This window comes from Panthera onca, chromosome D4 (assembly GCF_046562875.1).
Source record: "Panthera onca isolate mPanOnc1 chromosome D4, mPanOnc1 haplotype 2, whole genome shotgun sequence".
NCBI lineage: Eukaryota > Metazoa > Chordata > Mammalia > Carnivora > Felidae > Panthera > Panthera onca.
Window position 1 is genome coordinate 82839928 of NC_138351.1, and position 25524 is coordinate 82865451.

At 37.0% G+C, this 25524-nt stretch overlaps 1 protein-coding gene across 6 annotated transcripts in view; it reads left to right on the forward strand.

Annotated features, from left to right (window-relative positions):
• The window catches only part of RABGAP1 (RAB GTPase activating protein 1), a 177838-nt gene that overhangs the window by 93749 nt on the left and 58565 nt on the right, over nucleotides 1-25524 (forward strand). Inside the window, exons 1-2 of one of the 6 annotated variants that reach the window (XM_060608741.3) lie at nucleotides 9054-9183; nucleotides 9615-10243. The exons of the other annotated variants lie outside the window; for them this stretch is intronic. Of the exons in view, the coding sequence (XP_060464724.1) occupies nucleotides 10007-10243 (237 nt within the window). The 5' untranslated portion in view covers nucleotides 9054-9183; nucleotides 9615-10006. Of the gene's footprint in view, nucleotides 1-9053; nucleotides 9184-9614; nucleotides 10244-25524 lie in introns of those variants that run through there. 6 annotated transcript variants of the gene reach the window in all.

Here is a 25524-nt window from a genome sequence, read left to right on the forward strand (position 1 = left end):
TATATACTGGGATTGAGTTCTAGATTTTTCTGCTTATTGATCAGTTTGTGTGTCCCTATACCAATACTGTTTTGGTTTAAGAGGCTTTGAGTTATCTTTTTTCAAATCTTTTTTCACGGTTTCTTAATCCATATTTTTTTCTTATCTATTCTTTCATATATTTAATCTTCCATATAACTCTTAAAATCATTTTCTCCAGTCTTACCACCAGTGCCTCCCTGTAAGGTTATATAAGGATTCTAATTTGAATTTTATTTATTTTACATATTAATTTAGGCTATAAGTTACATTGTTATAGTGTCTTTATATCTAAGAGATGGTATGTCTTACCACTTGTTTAGGTCTTATTTTATGTCTGTTAAAGGCTTTAGAGTTGCCTTCATATATATGTCTTGTGCCTTTTTTGTTAAATTTATTCCTAAGAATTATCCTAGAGCATTCTTGCTGTTGCAAATGGAGTATTTTTTTTTCCTTCTGATTTCTATTTCAAGGACCTAATTGCTACAATAGAGAATAGACATTGGTTTTTTTTAATTCTCTATCCATCTGCCTCTTGATATTTTTATTAGTTCCCCTAATTGGATTCTAGCATCTTTTGAGATTTTCAGGTATGCAGTAATATCAGCAGCAAAAACAGTTGCTTTTTTTTCACTGTTCATGCAGACTGTTTGGTTTTCTTTGTATGTTAGAAACATCAAGACAGTGTTAAATGATGATGATGATGATAACTAGCATCCTTATCTAGTTCCTGATTTTACTTAAGGTGGTTTTAGTTTTTTTTTTTTTTTATTTTTTGGAAAGCATACTGTTCATTTCTTTGGTAAGTCTTAATTTTTATTTTTTTCACTTAAAATTTTTTTAATGTTTATTTTTAAGAGAGAGAGTGCAAGCAGGGGAGGAGTAGAGAGAGGGGGAGACACAGAATTTGAAGCAGGCTCCAGGCTCTGAGTTATTAGCATAGAGCCCAACACAGGGCTCAAACTCACACGAACCATGAGATCATGACCTGAGCTAAAGTTGGACGTTTAACCAACTGAGCCACCCAGGTGCCCCTATTTTTTATTTTAAAAAGTTTTTTCATGTTTATATTTTGAGAGAAAGCGAGGAGGGGAGGGGCAGAGAGGAGGAGACAAAGAATCTGAAGTAGGCTCCATGCTGTCAGCACAAAGCCCAACACCGGGCTCAAACCCATGAACTGTGAAACGATGAACCGAGCCCAAGTTGGATGCTCAACTGACTGAGCTACCCAGGAGCTCCTGTAGGTTTTATTGTATTTAAGTGATTTTCTTCCATCTCTGGCTTTGAGATTTTATTAGGAATCTCTACTAAATTTTATTAAGAAGTGTTTTTTTTTTCTTTTTTAGCATTTAATGTGATTTTTACAGATTTGTAGTGGAATAGATATATAATCTATCAACATTATGATAGACTTCTTGATACTGAACTATCCTTGGCTTCATGGAATAAATTTCTGCAGACCAAATACTCTTAGATTCTTTGTTTTCTATTCGTTCTGGCCTTTGACCAAAGGCTCCGCAATCTTGATCTCTAGATAGAACTTGTCAGACACATTGGGGAGGAACCTTAATAGGTAATCCATAGGGACTCCCATGGCGCTTTTTTGTAAATTCTCAAGTTGTAAGACCTGAGCTGTTTGGGTCTGGTGAATCAAACTGCAGTTGACAATGGAGGGAAAAGGAGACACTTTCTGGTCTCCAACTTCCAGAATCCACTTCTGGCCCTTCTTTCTTTTGATTATTTTTAACCTTTTATGCTATTGACTCTCTATTTATTTATTTAGTTTGCTTAGTAGCAGAAATTTATGTCAAAATTGCTTCCTTTATATTTCTAATTCCTTTTATAACCACTCAGCCTTGTGTTTTCTGAAACCTGTTTGCTTTATTTTCTCTAGTGGTTTTATTGATAAACTTTTGTTATAAGAATCTTTTGCTATGAATTTCAAGTTTGTATCCAAAATCTAAATTAATAAAAAGTCCATGTAACCATTCTTTACATTTTTAATTGTTTGTCCAAGGGAGGTCCTAGAGGCCCAGCCACATTTTACCAGTCTGGAAATTTAATTTAAATTCTAATTAAAATTCCATTATTATGCAGATTGTTTTGGTTTTAATTGAAAATATCTGTGGTAGACTTGGCAGTAGTGAAAGATTCAATAATATATAGCCTTAGATCCTAGAATAAAAAGGAAGTCAATTTAGCAAAAAGAGCACTGGCCTTGGAGTTAGGAAGCCTGAGTACTATTCCAGCTCTGCCACTAGCTTATATGAACTCAAATGAGTTCTTGACTTGTGACCATTCACTTCCTCTTCTCTTAAATAAGTTTGCTAAAGTAAATGGTTGATTTTCCTTTTAGCTTGAACATGCTGGAAAATTAGATATATAGCATGTTTGAATCCTGTCTCCCAAAATAGCCCATGATTCTGTTTCACAGCCGAGTACTCCTGCTGTCTGCTTCTATAAGAAAATAGGTTTTGAGTAGACTTTTAAAACTATATTGTGTGCTCCCACATAGCAGTTGCTGTAGTAGGTCTGCTATAGACTGAATGTATCCCCCTAAATTTCGTGTGTTGAACTCATAACCCTTACAATGTAATGGTATTTGGAGGTGGGCCTTTGGGAGATAACTAGGTCAAAAGAGAGCAGCTCTCATGAATGAGATTAGTATCTTTATCAAAATGACCCCAGTTAGCTCCCTTGCCCCTTCTGCCTTATAAGGACATAGTGAAGATGACCGTGGATCCTGATGGGATGCCAAATCTGCCAACACCTTGATTTTGAACTTCCTAGTCTCCAGAACTGTGCTAAATTTCTGTTGTTTATAAGTTATTCAGTCTGGTATTTTTGCTATAGCAACCTGAATGGACTAAGATACATTTTCTTCAAATTGGTATTTATGAAAATAATTTCAGGTCTCTATATCCTATCTCTGTAATATCATGTCTCCTGTAGTGAGTTTCTGTAAGTCATATCTGCCCAGGGAGTTCTAAAGGTTTCCTGAATTATAAGACTGGAAACATAATAGGCTTGATCATATTAAAATACCTGATTTTTGATAATTTTTGATCTACATATAGGCAATTTTATATGCATCGACCTAATAAATAGGTGAATTAAACTGTTACCATACTAGGGCTTTACTTGAAAGATCTTCATTCAGAATTGCCTATTGTCGGGGCGCCTGGGTGGCGCAGTCGGTTAAGCGTCCGACTTCAGCCAGGTCACGATCTCGCGGTCCGTGAGTTCGAGCCCCGCGTCAGGCTCTGGGCTGATGGCTCGGAGCCTGGAGCCTGTTTCCGATTCTGTGTCTCCCTCTCTCTCTGCCCCTCCCCCGTTCATGCTCTGTCTCTCTCTGTCCCAAAAATAAATAAAAAACGTTGAAAAACAAATTAAAAAAAAAAAAAGAATTGCCTATTGTCTTATTAGGCATTTGTTGTTTAGTCAGCCATAAATACCTTTGAAAGCCTGCTTGATGTCAGCCTTGTGCTAGGCTTCATGGATATGCCAAGAATAAAATATACCTGCTCCCTGTTTGGGAAAGACTATGGTTTAATGAAGGAAACAAACAATTAACTAACCAATTACAGTAAAGTTGTATGAGAGTTACAGAAGAGAAAATACATATTGTGGTGTGGCACATGACAAGGACTTCTCATCTAAGGATTTGAAAAGGTCTCTTGTTCAGAAATTACCAAAGAAGGGGATTGTTGGGCTGGGATAGGGTGCTTCATGGCATGTGTGATGTTAAAAATCAGTGGGAAAGCATGTGCCCAGGGGTGTGAGAGAGCTTGGCAATTTCATAGAGTGTGAAAGGAAATAAGGCCAGAAAACATAGGTAGGGGCCAGATCTTCGGAAGCTTAAATAAGTCATATTTGAGATTTCTGGCAATAGAAAGTCATTGAAGCATTTTAAGCAGACAAATCATATTCACATTTAGAAGGCAGTATGCAAAGTGGATTGGAGTATATGTCTGAAGCCAAATTGTCTTGATTCAAATCCCAGTTATACTATATTTAAGCCATTGACATTGGGCAGTTTAACATTAGACTTGTGTTTCCTTATCTGTAAAATGAGAGGATAATTGTACCTTATTTGTAGAGTTGTTAGAATGAACTTAGACAAAACATTAGGTACAATTTATAACCCATAGTAAGTATAAATTATTGCTTAGTTACTGCTGTTATTTGTGTTACTATTATAGAATGGTCATTCCAGTTACTTGAATTAGAATGGAGTAAGACTAATTGAAACAAAACCTGTTAGTGAGTTAGGCAAGAGATGATCGTGACTTGGATCAGAGCAGTGGCAGAAGGGATAAAGAAAGATATTATTTGAGAAGTTTCAGAGATAATAGAATCTTTGGAACTTAGTGATTGACTGAATATAGGAGATGAGAGGAGTAAAAGAAGAGTCAAAGGCCCTCAAATTTGTTCTGGAATGACATTGGTACATACATACCCACATTAGCTGCACTAAAATAATATGTTAATTAAATAAATCCACATTTAAACCTCATTTTTACCTAATAATAAGTAATGCCCAGAAGTGAATCTTACAGATTAGGGGAACTGAGATTGATCCTTTCTTATCTGTAATCATTAAGCCACTGAATAGGTTGAGAGAAGTATAAATATAATTTGGACAGTTTTTGTTTTGTTTCATCTTTCTGTCTTATTTCTTTTTTAGTTCTCTTTGTTGTTTTAATTATTTAGTATTAGGTTGAACCATACAGAAGTTACCAGTTTTACAGATCAGAAAATCTTTAACCAGAAATGAAGTGGTTAAATGTTGGCCATCTTTACATGGTTCATCCAGTTATATTCTCATTCTGTAGGATTTTTTTTTTTTTTTTTTTTTTGGAGACAGAGACAAGCCAGGGAGAGGGGCAAAAAGAGAGAGAGAGGATCTTAAGCAGGCTCCACAGTCAACACAAAGCCTTATGCAGGGCTCAATCCCATGACCCTGGGATCATGACCTGAGCCAAAATCAAGAGTCAGATGCTTAAGCAACTGAGCCACCCAGGTGCCCCTAATCGGGGCTCCAAGGGTCCATTTTGAGTTGAATTGACCATTAAAGACTGGAAGAAAATTGATGTGATGGCATAAGGACAGGTGGAACTGAACCCCATGAAGTAGGTGACTTAAACTTGGCATCATCCATTCAATGTGGCTCTGGGAGGACATCTTGTGGCCAGAGTTTTTGTTAACTTTACCAAAACGGACATGTTATATATTATTTTGGCTGGTTTTTTTGAAAACCTAATTATAAAACTAGTGCAATTGGCCCTTGACCAATGTGTGAGTTAGAGGGCATGAGCCACCGACACATTTGAAAAACCATAACTTTGGACTTCCCCAAAACTTAACTACTAATAGCCTACTGTGGACTGGAGGCCTTACCAATAGCATAAACAGTTGATTAGCACATGTTTTATATGTGTATTAAATACTGCATTCTTATAATAAAGTAAGCTAGAGAAAAGGAAATGTTATTTAAATCATAAGGAAGTGAAAATACATTTATAGTACTATACCGTATTTATTGAAAAAAATCCACTTATAAGTGGATCCATGCAGTTTAAACCTATGTTGTTCAAGGGTCAACTCTACAAAGAAATTAGGAAATCCAGAAAATACAGAAAAACGTAAAGAAAATTAAAAATCATTTTTAATCCCACCTACCATCCACTGAAAAGTAGAGTTGATTTCCAGTGTTTCCTTCCAATCATTCATATATATATATATATATATATATATATACACACACACACACACACACACACACACACATATACACACACACACCATATATATACACACACACACACACATATACACACACAACCACTATATATATATATATATATATATATATACATACATATATATACACACACACACACATACACACACACAAAGAAATGCTATTTTTTAAAAAAATTGTATCTATATCTATACACATATATACATACATAAGAGACTGCATTATTTTAAAAAAGAAATGTATAACGGATGGAGCTAGTATGCTGAACGAAATAAGAGAACCATATGATTTCACTCATATGTGGAATTTAAGAAACAAAATAAACAAGCAAACCAAGAAACAGGCCTCTTAGCTATAAACAACTAAGTGATGATTACCAGAGGGGAGGTAGGTGGGGCATGGGTTAAATAGGTGATAAACACCAGATGTTGTATGGAAATGTTGAATCACAGTATTGTACACCTGAAACTATTATTACACTGTAAATTAACTGGAATTTAAATTAAAACTTAAAAAGGAAATATATATATAGATTTTTTTTGAAGAAAGTATTTTTCTTTGATCTGAAACAAAACATTTGACTCTTGATTGATTTGATAAAGTGTGGCTCTCAGGCTTTTTTGTTTTTTTTTTTTTTTTTTTTTTTTTGAGTTTCCTATATGAATATTTTGATTATAGCCCCAAGAGAAATTTTACTAAAACAGAAATGAAGTTGGAAGAACTATTATTATGCTAGTGATAGTAATGTAATAGCTTGTATTTTTTATTACATTTTTAATTCTTTAAAGTAATCAGCCAACACAGTGTCTTTTTTATCACCATAATTGTCTAGTTTTATACATGAGACACCTGAGATGAAGAGAGAATAAGTTACATGACAGAATTCACAAGTAGTTAGAAAAGTTTATACTACTGACTTTGAATGCTTTTTTTATTTATTGAAATATAACTCAGAAATCTTTCCTTTTTTCATTCAATATTAAGCACTCAAACAATGAGACTTCAAAAATAAAGTCTGTGGTAAATGTATAGAATAGTGAATAACCTGGTTTGTCTGGAAGGCAAGGTATTGGGGAGGGGGGTGGAATAGTGAGATCAGATTGGAAAGGCAATAGGGAGCCATTGACTCTTCTTAAACTTTGGATACCATAATAAAGCAAATGCTATTGGATATTTAGGCAGAAATGAATGGATCAGAAAAATGAACAAGACTAGAAGCCCAGACAATATTTAATGATGGCCTAAAGTATTAAAAACTGAATTAAGAGCCACCATAGAAATAGATTCCCGGGAACCTGGTGAGGGGGAGAGAGTGGTCAAAATGATTCCTAGGTTTCATAACTGAGTGCCTGAGAAAAAAGAATGTTGGAAAAAAAAACAAAACAGGGTGATTTGTTGAGGAAAATGATTTTAATTTTGGACATGCTGTGGTTGAAGTCTACAGGATGTCCAGGTGGAAGATGTATATATAGTGTAGCAGGCAAATTAGAAATGGAAAAGAATGCTCAGGAGTGAAGTCAGGACTGGAAACATATAGGCAGAGAAATCATTAGTGTAGAGGGAATAATTGATGCCATATCACCATTCTATCTTTTCAGATACTTTCACTGCCTTGCATATGTATAGTCTTAATGCATTTGAGGAATGTGTGACAACAAAGTATCCAAGTGACTGTTGTGGGCCTCAGACCTGGGCATTCACAATAAGAGAATCCCTTTAGGTATCAGAGGACCCCATCCTCAAGCAGTACAACATGGTTGGCGGAAAAGCACAGACTACTTAGGAAGGATATTTTAATTGAGAAGAAAAAGAGTAAAGTTATATACTCTCTATATGCTAAGTATTGATAAGCCCTTTGTATGTATACGCTGTCGCCTTTATTTTGCAACAACTCTGTAAAGTAGGAAGTACCTTATTTTTATAAATGATGAAACTTGAGTGTAAAAGAGGCTAAGTAATATAAGAGCAAGGATTTGAATCAGATGGGTGTTCAGTGCCATAGGGTTTTTTTTATATGCCACACTTTGCTATGTTCTCCAGTAAGACCTGTCAAATATATCTCTCAAGCTTATGTGCAATACGTTCTTCAGTTTCTTGCCTTCATGTAATAAGCACAGTGCTTTTGATCTTAAAATATAATTAATTCAGTTCTGATCATGGGTGGCTGTTTACTTTCAATGAGAAAGCACATATGTAAAGCAAAAGTTAAAATTGGATCAGATAATGTGTATCTCTGTCCAGGTGTGCCGACTTTATAGAATACCTAGAAATGCCAACATTAGTTTATTTTCTTTTACTCTATTGGGTATGTGGAACTTTATTTAGAAGAATAAATTGAGAGTCCAAAGACACCTGGAGGAAAAAATACTAAAAAACACATTTCTAATTAGCTGAAAATTGTCACTACCAGAAGAGCCACGATGTAACTCCAACTTGCATTGTTTTAAGTAAGCACAAACAAGATTGTGTAATCTAAGATACATAAGCTAATTTGTACTGTGCATTTTACAGTTTTAAAGCCTGAGTGGAAATGGGTATATTTACTTGTCCATCATTTGTTTGTATATTTGTGTACCTGCTTTTCAGTAAACTAGAAGCAAGAAATGGTATCTCAAAACTGTGGAGGAGTATTGAATACAGAAACAACATGATTGTGTGCTGTTTCTTCAGTATTCAAAATGAGTGAAGTTTTCTTTATTTTCTCTCTTGAAAAACTGATTGTTTGCTTTGTTATTTTTGTCATCTATCTTAAAATTGGCCAGTATCCAGTGAATTGTGAGAGAAAATGCTAAATATTTAGCCTTCTAGCTAGAACTTCTTGTGCTGCTAAATTATGATTTCTCAGTTGCCCCGCACTGTTAGCACACTTTCATTCTTTAACATTGCTCTTTGTTCCTGAGGAAAATGCTATAAGAAAATAGGAATTTCCTCTCACCATTACGCCTCTGGCAGTGTGTTTCCATCTAATTCCTGGCTGGCACTCTGTCCAGGTTACAACCCCTTCTCATTACTAGCAGAGTCTAAATTCTGCTCATCTACTAAAAGGGGGATTCCAGACAGACGAGGAAACAGCTTTCAAACACTGCACTGCAGGCATATTAAGTTATTCCCCCAATGTGCAGTCGGGAAATCAGGGACCACTTCTCTGGCGATGAATTCTAATGAGCTGCTAAAGATGCCGAAGGGTGTGTGCACACAGACGTTTTCTTTCCCCTCCCCCCGTCTTCCTTTTCCCAAGCCCCCTCTTCTCCCCGTTTCCCCTCCTCCTCCTCCTCCTTTATCCCCTCCCTCTGTGTCTCAGTTCTGCAGTAAACGGGGCTGAGGCACATTCCTGCACTGCAAGGCTTTCTCTTAAGGATGTTTTGTGGCTTTTGTTTGGATTGCAGCATGCAGAATTACAGGTAACACTTTGAAATTGAGCTAGACAGATAAATTCTGTTGAAATGTTTTCGAAGAGGTGAAATAATTACATTGGAATCAGTGAAGAAAACGAGCTAATTCTATTAGTGGTAGTTATAGTAAGATATTTTCAGAAATGCCATAAGCAGATTCTTTTTCTCCCCCGAAAGGCTCAAATGAGAGGAAATGGGATTAGATTGATCTGGCTTGTGATGGTTTTTTATTTTATGTTGATCATGAAACTTGCTGTTGTTTCTCTTCCTCTGTAAAGTAAGGACCAGTTATGTGGGGTGCTGCTGAGAGTAGCCATGAATAGTTGTACCGGGTGGGGTGGGATGGAGTGGGAGGGTTGATACTAGCCTGAGCTAGCCAGGTTCTTTGATTAGGGCATTGGATGCAAAATGTAAAATGCTCTCTCCTTTTCTTCTATCAGCTGTTCAGAGGAGACTCATTACAACTCTTGCTGAAGCTCCTAATCTTCCTCCCTTCTCTTCTGCCCCTAACCCCTACCCTCATTGGCCTGAAGACAATGTACCCAGAGTTTGCCTTACTCCCCTGGCGCTATGTGTATGGTAAACCTGGTACTATGGCCACATCTGGGACTGGCCAGACAACTGCTGCCGGTTCTCCCTATTCCAAGAAGGATTTAAAGGGGAATTACACTGCAGGCAATGCACCAGAGCAGCATCAGGAGCTTGGGGACTAAGGCTCCTCTGGCATTATTACAGACACACAGAGCTGACCGCAATGACAGCAGCTGCTCCTTTGAACTGTTGGCAGCAGCCAAGCGGCAGCATGAAGTGAGAGATCACTCCTGAGCTCAAGATGAACTCTACCTTGGATGGTAATCAGAGCAGCCGCCCTTTTTGCCTCTTGACATTTGGCTATTTGGAAACTGTCAATTTTTGCCTTTTGGAAGTATTGATTATTGTCTTTCTCACCGTATTGATTATTTCTGGCAACATCATTGTGATTTTTGTATTTCACTGTGCACCTTTGTTGAACCACCATACTACAAGTTATTTTATTCAGACTATGGCATATGCTGACCTCTTGGTTGGGGTAAGCTGCTTGGTCCCTTCTTTATCACTCCTCCACTACCCCCTCCCAGTAGAGGAGTCTTTGACTTGCCAAGTATTTGGTTTTGTAGTATCAGTTCTGAAGAGTGTCTCCATGGCCTCTCTGGCCTGTATCAGCATCGATAGATATATTGCCATCACTAAACCTTTAACCTATAATACTCTGGTTACACCTTGGAGACTACGCCTGTGTATTTTCCTAATTTGGCTATATTCCACCCTGGTCTTCCTGCCTTCCTTTTTCCACTGGGGCAAACCTGGATATCATGGAGATGTGTTTCAGTGGTGTGCAGAGTCCTGGCACACCGACCCCTACTTCACCCTGTTCATCGTGATGATGTTATATGCCCCGGCAGCCCTCATTGTGTGCTTCACCTATTTCAACATCTTCCGCATCTGCCAACAGCACACAAAGGAAATCAGCGAAAGGCAAGCCCGCTTCAGCAACCAGAGTGGGGAGACTGGGGAGGTGCAGAGCTGTTCCGATAAGCGCTATGCCATGGTCCTGTTCCGAATTACTAGTGTATTTTACATCCTCTGGTTGCCATACATCATCTACTTCTTATTGGAGAGCTCCACTGGCCACAGCAACCGCTTCGCATCCTTCTTGACCACCTGGCTTGCTATTAGTAACAGTTTCTGTAACTGTGTCATTTATAGTCTCTCCAACAGTGTCTTCCAAAGGGGACTAAAGCGCCTCTCAGGGGCCATGTGTACTTCTTGTGCAAGTCAGACCATAGCTAAGGACCCTTACACAGTTAGGAGCAAAGACCCCCTTAACGGATGCCATATCTGAAGTGATTCAGATATTGGATCACTGTGTGTGTGTGTGTGTGTGTGTGTGTGTGTGTGTGTTTCCTTTTTATCTCTTTGTATCCCTAGCTTACTAGGAGATCTGGGACAAAATAATTCAACTCTAAGCAGTAGCAAACAAATGATCCATTGAACATACCTTCTAAGTTTGCAGAAATTATTTTCTAAAAAGTGCTTTGAATCGGAGAATCAGGATCATGAAGATAAATTGCTCTTGGTTCCAGTTTTTGTAATGTCATGGAAATGATGACATTTTGAAGATTTAAAATAAATAAAACCATATCTAACACCTCTCTTCAGCTGGCATGACTGAACCTGGGTGTGAAAAGCGTCAGCATTTTTAAAAAGTCATTTTCCTGTCGCTTTTCTAGGCTCTTTCTGTTTGGGCTTCATGTGCAATTGAATTCTTTTAAGGGGAATATTAAAAAATAGTGATGAATTAACAGGATTTAAATTTTGCTTTATATATGCCAAAGTAGAACTACACTGCAGATTTCAGCACTGTCGTTTAGAAAGCCAAATGTTTTATGTTTTAGGTCTTCTCTTGAGAGAATTCTCAATACATATTGTTGAATAACATGAACACCTAAGCATTAATTTTAGAATTTTGCAGTGCACCATGAGTGAAGCAAAAAGGCAGTCAAATCATACAATTTAGGAAAAATTGAGCTACTTTCTGTGGCATGCTTCATGGGGATCTAAAGAAATGTGTGCATGGAAAGTGATTGCGCTGTAGTGTTTTTGCCCATGCCTTTGTGTGTGTGTGTATTGAAAATGTTTGAATTTAGATTTCTCTTTACAGCAAAGTGTATTTTAATAAGCTGAAAAACAAATGATAGGTTAATGGCTGCCATTTTTATAATGGTGAAAATATATAGAAATGAATCTTCAGTCTTCTTTTTTTTTTAATCCACAAACTTTGATATGTCAGAATATCTGGGAGAAAAAGATGTCCTAATAAGCAACTGAGTCAGAAAATATACTGTATATTTAACTAGTTCCTTTTTTAAATAGAAGGGGATTGAGATGTTCTCTTTGTGGTTAAATGGAATCAACAAAGTAGCATCTAATCTTTTTAAAAGCTTTTTTTTGGTGTTAAGAAATGCACATTTGAATGTGAGAAGGAGAAATTCAGATTAAGTCTCTTTTATTGCTCTTCTCTTTCTGGACAAAAAAATCCTTTGATGTAACCGTTCTTTACTTAGTCTTTTTTTTTTTTAAAGCCAAAGTACTAGCAAAATCTATAGGATTTTTATTATTTATTCTGTAGAATTATTGAAAGTGCTGTGTATTGTATGTACTGGTGATGTTTTGTTCTTCAAGTGATTATCTTTAGAACAAGAAGTTTATTTTTCTAAAAGGAGAGAAGGATTTCCCAGCAGCTCCAGGCATGAGAGTATTTCCTCTGCTTTTCTACTGGTTTTAATGTTTTGGAAGTCTTCAGGGGGCTTATGTGATCTCTGCCTTTGGCTAGATGTTATAATCTGAATACAACAATGGTATTCAGTGAGATGGAAGAAACCCAAGGGAAATGGGTAAAGTGGAGTTTTGAATCCAACAAAGGATGCAGATATTTATAAAACAGGCAAATAGGCTTTGGTTTTCTGTCATGATATTAGAAAACCTACTACCCCTTTTAATATAAAGGGCAGCATTCTTAACGATTTTAGGTCTTAGATTTTAACTTCAAATGTGTGCTCTACTTTAAACTTTTTTATTTTAAGTGAATAAGTATTACATAAACATTTAAATTTCAGATTCTGAATTCTTCCCAAAAGCTTGCTTGCTCTTTATATTTAGTACTAAAAAACTTGATTCTAAGCTGTTTCAGTATTTAGAACTCAAGTTGAAATTGCAAGTTATATTAGCAGTGGCTCTGTTAAATTGCCATTTGAATTGAAAAACCTTTTCTCTTGGATTTTGAGAAATGGTTATGCATATTTCTCCTTTATTTACATGCCACAAATCTAAAGAAAAACAGAGTTTCCTTTTTCTTCATGCATGTTGGAGAAAGTAACCTGTTCAGATTTGCAGTTTGCTTGTGAGTTTTAGTTTAGCAAAGATGAGAATCTTAAAGATTAATTTTTATAAAAAACTGATGTTAAATCGGTGGAGTTTTGCTTTTGGGGGATGCTGAGCCCTTTTAATTTTTTCCTGCAGTAGCATTCCATCTTGTGAGAAAGAGAAAACTCTTTGAGAAAGATCTTATGGAAATTTTATGGAAAGAGCCACTGGAAGTGGCTAATCAAGCTGATCTTTTTTTTTAATTTTTTAATTTATTTTTTTTTAATTTACATCCAAATTAGTTAGCATATAGTGCAACAATGATTTCAGGCGTAGATTCCTTAGTGCCCCTTACCTGTTTAGCCCATCCTCACTCCCACAACCCCTCCAGTAACCCTCAGTTTGTTCTCCATATTTATGAGTCTCTTCTGTTTTGCCCCCCTCCCAGTTTTTATATTATTTTTGCTTCCCTTCCCTTATGTTCATCTGTTTTGTCTCTTAAAGTCCTCATATGAGTGAAGTCATATGGTATTTGTCTTTCTCTGAGTAATTTCATCAAGCTGATCTTTTAATGACTCAAAAGACACCTCTTTTAATAAGAGCTTTTGTTAACAGATTTTTACATTTTTATCCTGGTACCAAATTTAGATGTTATTAGAAATACTTTTTTCACATAAGAATCTCTGTCAACATCTCAGCCTAAAACTAGAGACTCCATACACTAATTTTAAAGAAAAATCCCCCCGTTCCCCCACTGGTAAACTTGCTTAATACCAGATGTCTTTCCAGTTTATCTGTCTTCATTGGACTGTATAAAGTCTACGTTTTCTTCCAGTTACCAGTTCTTTTCTCACATTCATTGATTGTCTATACTACCTTTTAATTTTTATTTTCTTGTGTGTGTGCATGTTAGGGGAGAACGGGGTGAGCCTGGATGTCAGCAGTCAATCTTTAGTGGCTAGGGGCATTTTCTATGTGATACATGTGGACAGTTCATATTAAAGTAACCTTTTCATCTTGGCATACTTAGTGCAACATTTGATGACGTTTGGTTTAAATACCAATCTTGCTAGTTCAGAATGAAAAAAAGTATATTTTTAGATTCAATTACCTTGGGCTTTGGCAAGACAGTGCATTTAACTATATATGGTATGTGACTGATATCAGAGGAAGCACAAGCTTTTGGTAATTGTGTTGAAATTATTTCATAGTAAATGTTCAGATAAGACAATACTAATTGTTACATTTGTAAATTAGTTATACGTTTTTATACAGTGATTTCAGAGAAGATGTTTTTTTTTCCTCTTAGAGCAGAAAAGCAGCTGCAAAAGGACAAGTGGTCTACTTTAATGAAAGAACTGTCTTACACCAGAAAGGATATTTGAATTTTTCATGGATCTGTTGACTCCCAAATTCCATTTTGTAAAGGGTTTTCCTTAAGCTTTATTGCTGGATGAATTTCTTTTTGAGCCTTTTCTAATGGCTTTTCCTTTTTACTTGAATAATGGTCTCAGTATTTTAAGGATTGGGAAAACTTGAATTTTTATACTATAAATGCATTGTCCACTCACTCTTTGAACTTGAAAATGAAGCAACAGGGTTACAAGTTCCCAGACAGTGGAGTGGTTTCTGGGAGAGTTTCCTCAGCCTTTCAGGTTTGATTGAAAAATCTGCACAGTGGCTTTGTAGGAAATGTTTTAATTTTGCTATGTGTTTTTGTATCATAGAAGACTTGTGAAATAAATTATTGGCAAACCAGAATTTTTTGTTATATGAGCACATTGTGGGAAGATTAAAGTGGGAGAAATGTGGCATTTACGATTTTTTTAAGTCTTCACAAATTGTTCTCTGTGTTGTTTTGCATAATTTTTCTATTTCAGGTTGAAGGAAAACTAACTATTTTATATTAAGTGTACATATTAATATATTTTACATGCCCTGGCATTATTCTAGACATTTCTTATAGCTGAAAATGAGTCATTTGGCTTTTCTTCAAAATTTGGGTGACAAGGGCACCATGATATGATTAAATTGAACTTTGAATTGAGAAAAAATCCAGGTTTCTGTTACAAATTAACTAGTTTTATAAGTGCAAGTCACTTCTCCAAGCACTTAATTTCTTCTATAAAAGGAGATAATAATCCCCTTATCCCTCATAGGGTTACTTTGGCAATTGAATTAGATAATGGATGTAAAAGTACTTTGTAATATGTAAAGTGCTTTGCAATAAAAATGAGTACTATTATTTGTATCTGCCATGGTTTCACATCTGAGGAAGTCACACATAATGGAATGGTGTCCCCCTACATTAAGGTCTTAGAAGCTCAGTGCTGGGTGACTATTCCTATGCTAGTTAGCAATCCCAAATTTGAGAAGAGAGGCATGATAAATCCTCGCCGTTCTAAAATGACAGTAGTGTTAAATTCATAAAACTGTTTTCATTTACTTCCTTTACTTGTCTGTAAAGTCTCTAAAGGCAGGGACAGTGTCTCTTCATATCTTCATCCCCAAAATCTAACATGGGAGCTGGCTCAGAGCAGAAGTTTTATAGTAAACTTTACAAAATTAATGAATGATTCTTTCTAATCATTAGTTCTAGTCATTATACAGCAGTAATGTTCAAAAGGAGGTCCAGAGCCCACAAGCACTTGTGTTTGCTCAAGGCTGTTCTAGACTGTAAATGACAAAAGATAGCTTTTTAATACCAAGAGACTAGTGTCGGAGTATATGTGCGCTGTATGGCAGGTAACTTTACACCTGGAAACCTGGTAGCCTTGACCCAGGGAACTTCAGACACTGCTGTCAAACTGCCAGTTTCTCACAGCATGGATAAGAAACAGGTATTTGGATCACATCACCTTCTTGGCTCTGAATGCAGATAAGGTAGGCTGTAAAAATCTGTCACAAGAAAAGAGGAAGTATATAGACTATCTTGGTGAAAGAAGCTATTCTGTGGTTTTGCTTTGTCTCTCAGTCTTTACCAGTTTTTTAGTTTTGTCTTCCTTTCTTTTCTTAACATGCGTTGGTCATGTATTCAGAGAGATGTGCTTCAGATGACACTGCTGCAGGTTGTGGAAAATTCTATTTGCAATAACAGTGGGTTTAGGGAAAGCTTAAACAATCGGGAAGCCCTTATGCACCAAGCTCCACTCTATACCAGACATTGCAAATAGCTGGTCTCAGAGGGATATAAAGAAGGATCACCGGGGCGCCTGGGTGGCTCAGTTGGTTAAGCGTCCAACTTCTGCTCAGGTCATGATCTCGTGGTTCGTGATTTCGAGCCCCACATCAAGCTCTGTGCTGACAGCTCAGAGCCTGGAGCCTGCTTTGGATTCTGTGTCTCCCTCTTTCTCTGTAGCCCTCCCCCTCCACTTGCACTCTGCTTCTCTCTCTCTCTGCCTCTCTCTCTCTCTCTCTCTCTCTCTCAAAAAAAGAAAAAAGAAAAGAAAAAAGGATCACATGCTTCCTTTCTTGTAAAACTTTATAGTTTTTAGATATTTCATATGGAAAAATTCTGTGATTATTTGCCTTTCCAAAAACCTCACCAGAGTAACCTTATCTGGAGGAATTTACCAAGACTTTCTGGTGGGACGCTAGGTATACTGTGCTTCTGTTTTGGGGGTGAGTTCGCTTGATACCAGTGTATAAAAATCATTATGTCACTTTATTAGTTTAAAATAAATCCATGGGGCACCTGGGTGGCTCAGTCAGTTAAGTGTCTTACTTTGGCTCAGATCATGATCTCATAGTTTGTAGGTTTGAGCCCTGTGTCGGGCATTGTGCTGGATCCTGCTTCGGATTCTGTGTCTCCCTCTCTCTCTGCCCCTCCCCCTGCTCATGCTCTGTCTCTTTATCTCTTTCAAAAATAAACATTAAAAAAATTTTTTTTTAATAACATAAGAAATCTGTAGTGGCAGTAGGGACCAGTTGTTCCCCAATGGTAGATCTTCATGAGAGGCCAAACCATATTCAGTGTGTTGCTTGGTGAAGGTAGAATTTCAGAATGTGGTTTTGTAGTGTGAACATTTATTGGTATCTGATTAAGCCCATCTCCACAATGAGAAAACCTGATCATTAGGATCATAATAAAAGTGGAAAGCATCTCTACTGGCCAACCCACCTTCTCATTGATGTTTAATTGACGTGTTATTTCTTAGGTTTAATTAACTTCTTTTGTACTTGTCAGTTAGTAAAATTGCTTGTAATTTGTAGTAGTCTTACAAGCCTGCTACTCATTCTTTCTTTTTGAGGTGGTTTTATATCACTGGTCTTACCTTTTACCGTACAACATACTGTTTCATGATTTAATATTCAAAGGGTAGCCGGCCATATTACTTTGTCAGTTGTGGGGACCAGCTCATTTTGGTTTTCATGCAGTACCTATATACTGTCTAATTAGAAAAGGAAGATATATGAAAATACTTATAAAAATTAACAGTGTCAGTCAAATAGGATTGAAACATTAAATATACAGAATGTCATATCTAGCAAAGGAGATGGGGAGGGACATTTGGACTATAAAAGATTTTAGTGCTCATTTGGTCTGATTCTCTCTTTTTACAGACAGTAAACCAATCCATTGACCACACATCTATTTATGATAATATCCAGACTTACTTCGAATCCATTGCCTTCTCTTATTACACCATGTTGCTTTTACAGAAGTGTTTGACTTCAATTAGCCAAGCCCTGAATGAGTAAGATTTAAAAAAATTTTTTTTACATGTTTATTTATATTTAAGAGAGAGAGAGAGAGAGAGAGAGAGAGAGAGAGAATGCACAAGTAGGGGAGGGCCAGAGAGTGAGACGGAGATAGAACCTGAAGCAGGCTCTAGGCTCCAAGCTGTCATCACAGAGCCAGATGTGGGGCTCGAACCCAGGGGCTGTGAGATCATGACCAGAGCCAAAGTCGGACACTTAACTGACTGAGCCACCCAGGTACCCCATGAATAAGATTTAAATAGACTAAAATGGTGTGTGTGTCTGTCTATGTGTCTACGTGTGTGTGTGGAATTTTAGGTACTGGACGCATTATGGGCAACAATATAAATGTTAATCAAGGCTTATTATGTTTCAGGAGAATTTTGTAAACTTTGTCTTATTTAATCCTTCCAATACTGCATGAGCTAGTGGCTAGCATTAACCCATCATGTAGATGAGGAAACTGAGATTTAGAGTTGCCAGAATTGTACAGTTAATAAGTAAAAAATCTATTGGAGCACCCAGGTGGCTCATTTGGTTAAGCATCTTACTTCGCTTCGGGTTGTGATCTAATGGTTCGTGAGTTCAAGCCCTGCATTGGGCTATCTGCTATCAGCACAGAGCCTGCTTCAAATCCTCTGTCTCCCTCTCTCTCTGCCCCTCCCCTGATCACTCACACTCTTCCCCCCCGCAAAAATAAATAAACATTAAAAAAAGAAAAGTAAGAAATCTAGGATTCAAAACCAGATCTTTCTGACTCCAAAGCCTATATTCTTACCTCATTTAGTTCTCACAGAAACCTTTCTGGTAGTTCTTTTTTATATCCCTATTTTACAGGTTGAGGAAACTTAGAGAGATGAAGAAAATTTTGTCAGTATATCAGCTGACTCTGAGACTTGAAAACATCACAGACTTTCTGCCAAATACAGCATATTGAGTGTGAATGTTTATTTCTGTTAACTGCACTGAAAAGAATAGCAAGGGTATAATACATGTGGACAGAGAGAAGAGGAGCAGAAATGATGGCAGATAAATGAAGCCAACAAAGGTTTGGAATATAGAAACCTAGCAGATAAGTGGTAAGTGACTCAGCAGTCAACAAAGCTGAATCCTAAAGTCAAGCTGCCCAGGGGCAAAAAGAAGCAAGCTGATTTCACTGTAGAACCTGGTAAATACTTGATAATTGGATCCCGAGATGCCTCTACAGGCAGAGAATAGTATGAAGCTGAAAACTGAAGAATTGTTAGGAAGTTTATGTAAGCAACATTTAAATACCCCTCCACACCACCTTGATCACCATCCCAAGCTGCCCCAAGCAGGCAACTGGTTTTTCACCATCCCAGCAGGAAGTGGGAGATTTCCTCTTTGGAGAAGAGGTCAAACCACAGACCTTCTGGATGCCAGACATAGCTGAGGATGGCACTAAGATACCTTTGAAAAGTTGGGTGTCATGAGAAAGTCTGCATATTAAATACTCAGTCTCCTTGTCCCTCTGCACTCCCAGAATGCTCTCAGCCAGCCTTAAATGAGTCTAGTCTGGGGACTGATGTTTGAAGGCTCCCAAACCAGTCACATTACCTGCCCAAAGCACCTTTAAGTTGGCGCTTCTCAGTCAATAAATTCCACCTATGCGTACAGAGCTTCCAAGTAACTTTTTACTCCTCTTTTACTATTAACAATCAGCCAGAGATCCTGGTCTTGTGAGAAAGTCATCTCATGTAATACACAGCCCAAAACAAAAGAAATCAGAGGAAATAGAAACAATTCAAGTCACAAAGTGTATTTTCCAAAATATATTTTCAGAGAAGCTTTTGCATCCATTAAAGGAGAATAGGATGCTATAAGAAATGAAAAGAAAAAAAGTAAGAGTTCTTATAATCAGAGCATAATCAGATATTTTTTAAATCCAAAAAGTTGGAAGATAAAATTGAAGTAGGCTAGATAGTGAAACAAAAGACAATAAAGTTGATAAAAACAAGACAGAGACTCAACAAAGGAGGCCCAATATCTAACTCATATGATTTTCAGAAATAGAATAGAGAAAAAAAAATGAGGAAATTCTCAAAGAAATATCAGAAGAAACATATCCAGAACTAAAGGCTATGAGTTTCCATAATGAAAAGGACCAGCTTAGTGTAATAAAAAGATTTTATGATGGCGAATCATAAAATTTTAGGATACTGGGGATAAAGTAGAATCTTGAAAGCTTCTTGGTCTGGAGTAGGGATGGGAAAGTGGGAATTTACTAAACACAGGGATCTGAATAGCACTGGTCTTTCTGGCACATTAAAGCAAGAAGATATAGGGAATAACTTCAGATTTTTGAGAAGTGATTTTTAACCTAGAATTTTATGCTCAAACTTTGATTCAAGTGCAAGGATAAAATAAACCCATTTTGAGATACGCAGGGTCTCAAAAATAGTTATCTGCCTTACATCCTTTCTCAGGAAGTTGCTGAAGGATATGCTTCTCAGTACAAGGGATGAAATTTTAAAAGTGGAAGAGGGGCACCTGGTGGCTCAGTTGGTTTAGCACCTGACTCTAAATTTTGGCTCAGCTCGTGATCTCTTGAATCGTGATATTGAGCCTGTGTCAGGCTCTGCACTGGCAGCGTGGAGTCTGCTTGGGATTCTCTCTCTCTGCCCTGTCTCCGTTTACATGCATGCATTCTCTCTCTCTCTCTCAAAAATAAATAAACTTTTTTTTTTTTTTTAAGTGGAAGCTATGGAACCCAGGAAGCAGGGACTCCCTACACAGGACAGAGGTGAAGAGAATTCCCATGGTGATGGGGAAGGGGAGCCCTAGGATGTCAGCTGTGCAGCAGACCTAGAAAGCCACTAGTCCAAATTGGAGAAAAGGAAGTAGGGCACTAGGAAGTATGTCTTTTAGGAAAAAACTGAGAGGAATTTCCAATCCTGTCAAGATTTGTAGGGGAAGAACTGGTGATAGATAACATAGAATACTGGAGGAAAGAAACAGCAAGTAGTAACTGCAGAAGAAATGGAAAATTAAAGAACAAAGGGTATTTAGTCATGATACACTCTGTGATTTAGTTAGCAATATTGATTTAACTAAAAATTGTAGCAAAATTACATTGGGAGTCACGATAAGGGGAAGGGAAGTGTGTGTGGTAGGTGGGTGGTGTTGGGGGCTATAACAGACAGAGTATCATCTCCCATACTGAAAGTCTGGAAAAAACAAAAACAAACCAGAAAATAGCAACTTAAGTATTTTATTTAGAAATAGGAAGGAAAAAAAAAAAACTGAAAAGACAAGAAATGGTTGCCTCTGGAGAACGGAGCAGGGTAGGAGGAGTGAGGGGTCTGGGTCTGCTATTTTTCTCTGTAAGCTTTGTCCTGTGACCTTTTCAATGACGTAGATGCGTTATTTTTTACGAAAAGCATGACTACATTTAGGAAAAAAGCAAATAAATTTGACTGGAAAGCATAGGTTTAGAACATACTCCTGAAGTAGAAAATGAGAGCGTACTAGCACTCTCCTACCTCTGGCCCAATACAGAGCAACTTCCTATTCATCATCTCTTTTTATCCTCCTAGGAAGACAGGCAAAGGGGAAATGATTCCTCTTGTACAATTGTGGAAGCCTAGTTTGGGGGCTCTAAGACCTTTTTGATTCCAGTCTCCTACATCACTATGCCTCATTGGTATTTGTTTGGGTCTTTTTAGATTTTTTTAATTTTGGTTTTTACCAAGGGAAGACAGCAGACTGGAAAGCATCTTCTTTGACATCCTGGGAAGGAAATCCTGAAAATAAACGTGTGTGTGTGTGTGTGTGTGTGTGTGTGTGTGTGTGTGTGTGTGTGATGAGTTTAGGTGTACTGGTGTACAGGCCTGGCAATATGAGATCACGAGAGGAATGCGAAGTGCCATGTGATATTCACAGGTAAAGAGATGTGTGTTAGGTGAATTTCCGTAGAAGGCAGTATATGAGATGGAGCCTGCTCTGAGAAAAGTAGGAATTCTATAATGTTATCTCTGCCCACCCCTTGAATGAAATTTCCATAAAGTATTCAGCCAGACGGAATTAGAGGAACCCAAAAGATCAATAGACAAAAGACCCTAATAAAGTGACCTACAATTATCAAGCAGTATATGACACAAGAACGCCCTTTGCAAAGTAAAAAGCACATCTTTATGTTAAGTTACCACGATTGTACTCAGCCATCAAAAGGAATGAAATCGTGTCACTTGGAACTATGTGAATGGAGCTACATTTTATTGTGCTAAGTGAAGTTAAGTCAGGGAAAGACAAATACCATATGACTTCATTCATATGTGGAATTTAAGAAACAAAACAGATGATCATAGGGGAAGGGCAGGGGGAAGAGGAGGTTGTTAACTATAAAGAACAAATTGAGGGTTCATGGAGGGAGGTGAGCAGGGGATGGGCTAAATGGGTGACGGGTATTAAGGAGGGCACTTGTTGTAATGAGCACTGGGTGTTATATATAAAATACTACACTATATGTTAACTAGAATTTAAATGAAAATTTGAAAAAAAATTACCATGATTGTAATCACTTAATGAAAGATTTATTGGTTTGTTGCAAAAAGATTGTATTGGCTTTGAACAAAATAGAAGAGTAAGAGTCTTTTCAAAGTAAAACTTTAAATTCTTTGTCAGGGGTGCTTCGGTGAATTAGTTGAGGGTCCGACTCTTGATTTCAGCTAAGGTCGTGATCTCACAGCTCATGAGATCGAGCCCCACATCAGACTCTGCAGTGACAGTGGGAGTCTGCTTGGGATTCTCTCTCTCCCTCTCTCTGCCCCTCCCCTCCCTCAAAATAAATAAATAAACATTTAAAAAATAAATTCTGTGTCTATTGGCTTTTAATAAATACATGTTGATTTAGTAAGACAGTATTTAGGGGAGAAAGCAGAAGTTACAGCATTAAACATCATGATTTATTTCTGAATTTTCCTCCAGAAAGAATGGGGAAACCCCCACTGCCAAAGCCATTTATTTATAGCTAGACCAAAAAAAAATTTTAAAGGCCATTTGTGGGTCTCTGTCTTCATTGGTGTCTGGGGAGCAGAATCTGACTGAAAAATCTGTTTCATTTTTTTAAAAAAAATCTTTGTTTATTGAGGGCGGGGGGAGGGAGGGAGGGAGGACATGCAGGGAGAGGAGAGAAAATCCTAAGCAGGCTCTGTGCTGTCAGCGCAAACTGTGAGATCATGATCTGAACCAAAATCAAGAGGCAGACACTTAACAGACTGAGCCATCCAGGCGCCCCAAAAGTCTTTTTCATTTTTAAAAGTTCTTTTTCTCCATGACATGGTATTTGTAGTAACTGAAACCTTTCCTACTTAGATTATGTTAGCGTCATGTGTTATTAACATCATTGTACTAAGGATGTGTGTTGTAGCCTACAGAGTACTAGAAATGAAGTTAAAACAAAATTTAGATCCTAGTTCTGTCAACTGATTAGGTAATCTTACTTTGTCTGAACTTCAGGAGGATACCCATACTTGAGTAATGATACCAGTATTAAAGGAGTTGGTTTAAGGTCAGATGCATGTTATAATAATGTAAAGCTGTTTACATTATTACTGTGATTACTTTATACTCCCCCCCCCCCCCCCCAGGATAAAGAGGAGAGTAGTGGAAAGAGCATGGATTTTGGAATCTCTGGCCCTTTGTTTTCTACTCTGTAAAATGGGTTTGTGCCCTTCATTAGACTTACTGTGAAAATTAGATACCGTCATGTTTTAAGTATATAGAAATGTGCATGGTGGCATCATAGAAACTCAGTAAAAGGTTGCTGCTTTGTCACACAGAGGTCAGAATCTCCCAGTAACCTCCCGGGCCTCCTGTAAAATGGCATATTCTCAGCGGAAAGGCCTTGTGTGAATGTGGAGTGGCTTGGAGCGGCCCACCCTTCTTGCAGGGTTTGTAAACCCCTCAAGTACTGCCATAATGGCTTATTCCATCAGTGCACTCAAGTGCACTCATGTCTTATGTACTTTGTCTTGCTTTTATAGTATGTTCTGCAGGAAGATTACTCCTATGTAATTCTCGGACACTGAGGTAAATGTATTTAGATGGACTTCATCAAGGAACAGGTCATTGAGTCTTACAGCAAGAGCTTTAGGAGGTTAGAGGTAGAAAGGAAGTTTGGGACTACGTGAAGAGGGGTTCCTTTAATTGAAATTTGAAGATAATTTTTATTAGAAAAAGAAAAAAAATAATGTCAAGGGATATTTTAAGCTTCAAAGGCCTGAATGAAGAGGGATTATTTATACACTTAAGGAATAGAAACTATATAATATATAGTGGTTAAAAGTATGTGTTTGAAAGGCAAGCCAACTTGAGTTTGAATTCTAGCCCTGCCACTTAATAGCTGTTACCTAGGGCAAGGTACATAATCCCTCTTAGTTCCTGTTACCTCAGCTATTAAGATTAAATGAGCTAATACATCTGAAGCTCTTGGCACACAATAAGCATTTGATACATGTTAGCAGGTCCTGCTATCTTGGTTGGTATTATACCTATGTGCTGATAAGTTTTAAGTTTTTAGGTTAATAGAAAAAGATCTAGGTAGCTACAAATTTGTACATTAATGATGTAATAAGATAGTTTTCAATATCTAAATATTTTATTTATTGATAATTTTTTCTTAAGATTCATTCTTCAATGGAAAAATTAACATTTTTCTTCTATATCAGGACTCAAGGAAACATCATTTTTGCCTGAAAGCTATATTAAAATATATAACTAAAATAGATACTGAAATCCAGAACATATAGTCTATTTATACAAATGCAGACCTCTTCTAGAATTCTGAATGTAGTTCAGCAGTTCACAGATGGAGATGTTTGTGATCAGTATCATTCAAACACAGATTCTCTTTTAATTGTGTTAACTATCCCAAGACTGGAAACTCCATGGAGTTGTAAAATCATTTTAATATATCGAACCATTTTATAATTGCTATACATTTTTGCTACTCAGTACGCATACTTGATTCTCTGACTTAAGACTTGTTATTTTCAAAAGAAACTAACTTTATTTTTTTAGGTATACTTATTTTGAGAGAGAGAGAGAGAGAGAGAGAGAGAGAGAATATCCCGAGCAGGCTCCATGTCATCAGCCTAGAACCCAACGGGGCTTGGTCTCATGAACAGGGAGAACATGACCTGAGCCGAAACCAAGAGTTGGATGCTTAACTGACTGAGCCACCCGGGTGTGCCCAGAAGAAACTAACTTTAAAGTAAAACTGAGTATTTGTTAAGCATTATGAAATATTCCTAAATATTTTCTTAGAAATCATAATTTGTTTATTTGGTTATATAAAATATAGCTTGAGGAATGGGTGTTGATCTTGTGTATATGTGGTGTCTATGAGTGGGTGATTTTGAGAAGATTTTATTCTTAGCATGTAATGCTTTACAAAGTCTTTAAGCAATTAATATAAGTCAAACAATACAATCTGTATTAAGCTGTACTAAGAAGGCATTTGATACATGGTCTTACTTGGTAATACAAATAATATAATTTAAATAAGTATTTGGAAATCATCATAGTTATCAGAAACATGTGTTTGAAACATGACTTTGTATATAATAATTCTGTGACTTCAAATTTAGCTGACTCATAAACTACCTCCCTTACCACCTTTTTAGTCAAAATGACACTTTTTGTGTTCATTTTTGTCAGGTAACAGTTCTTGAGTATTTCCTCTCCATGATGGATTACTGTGCAGAAGAATCAACAATAACAAAG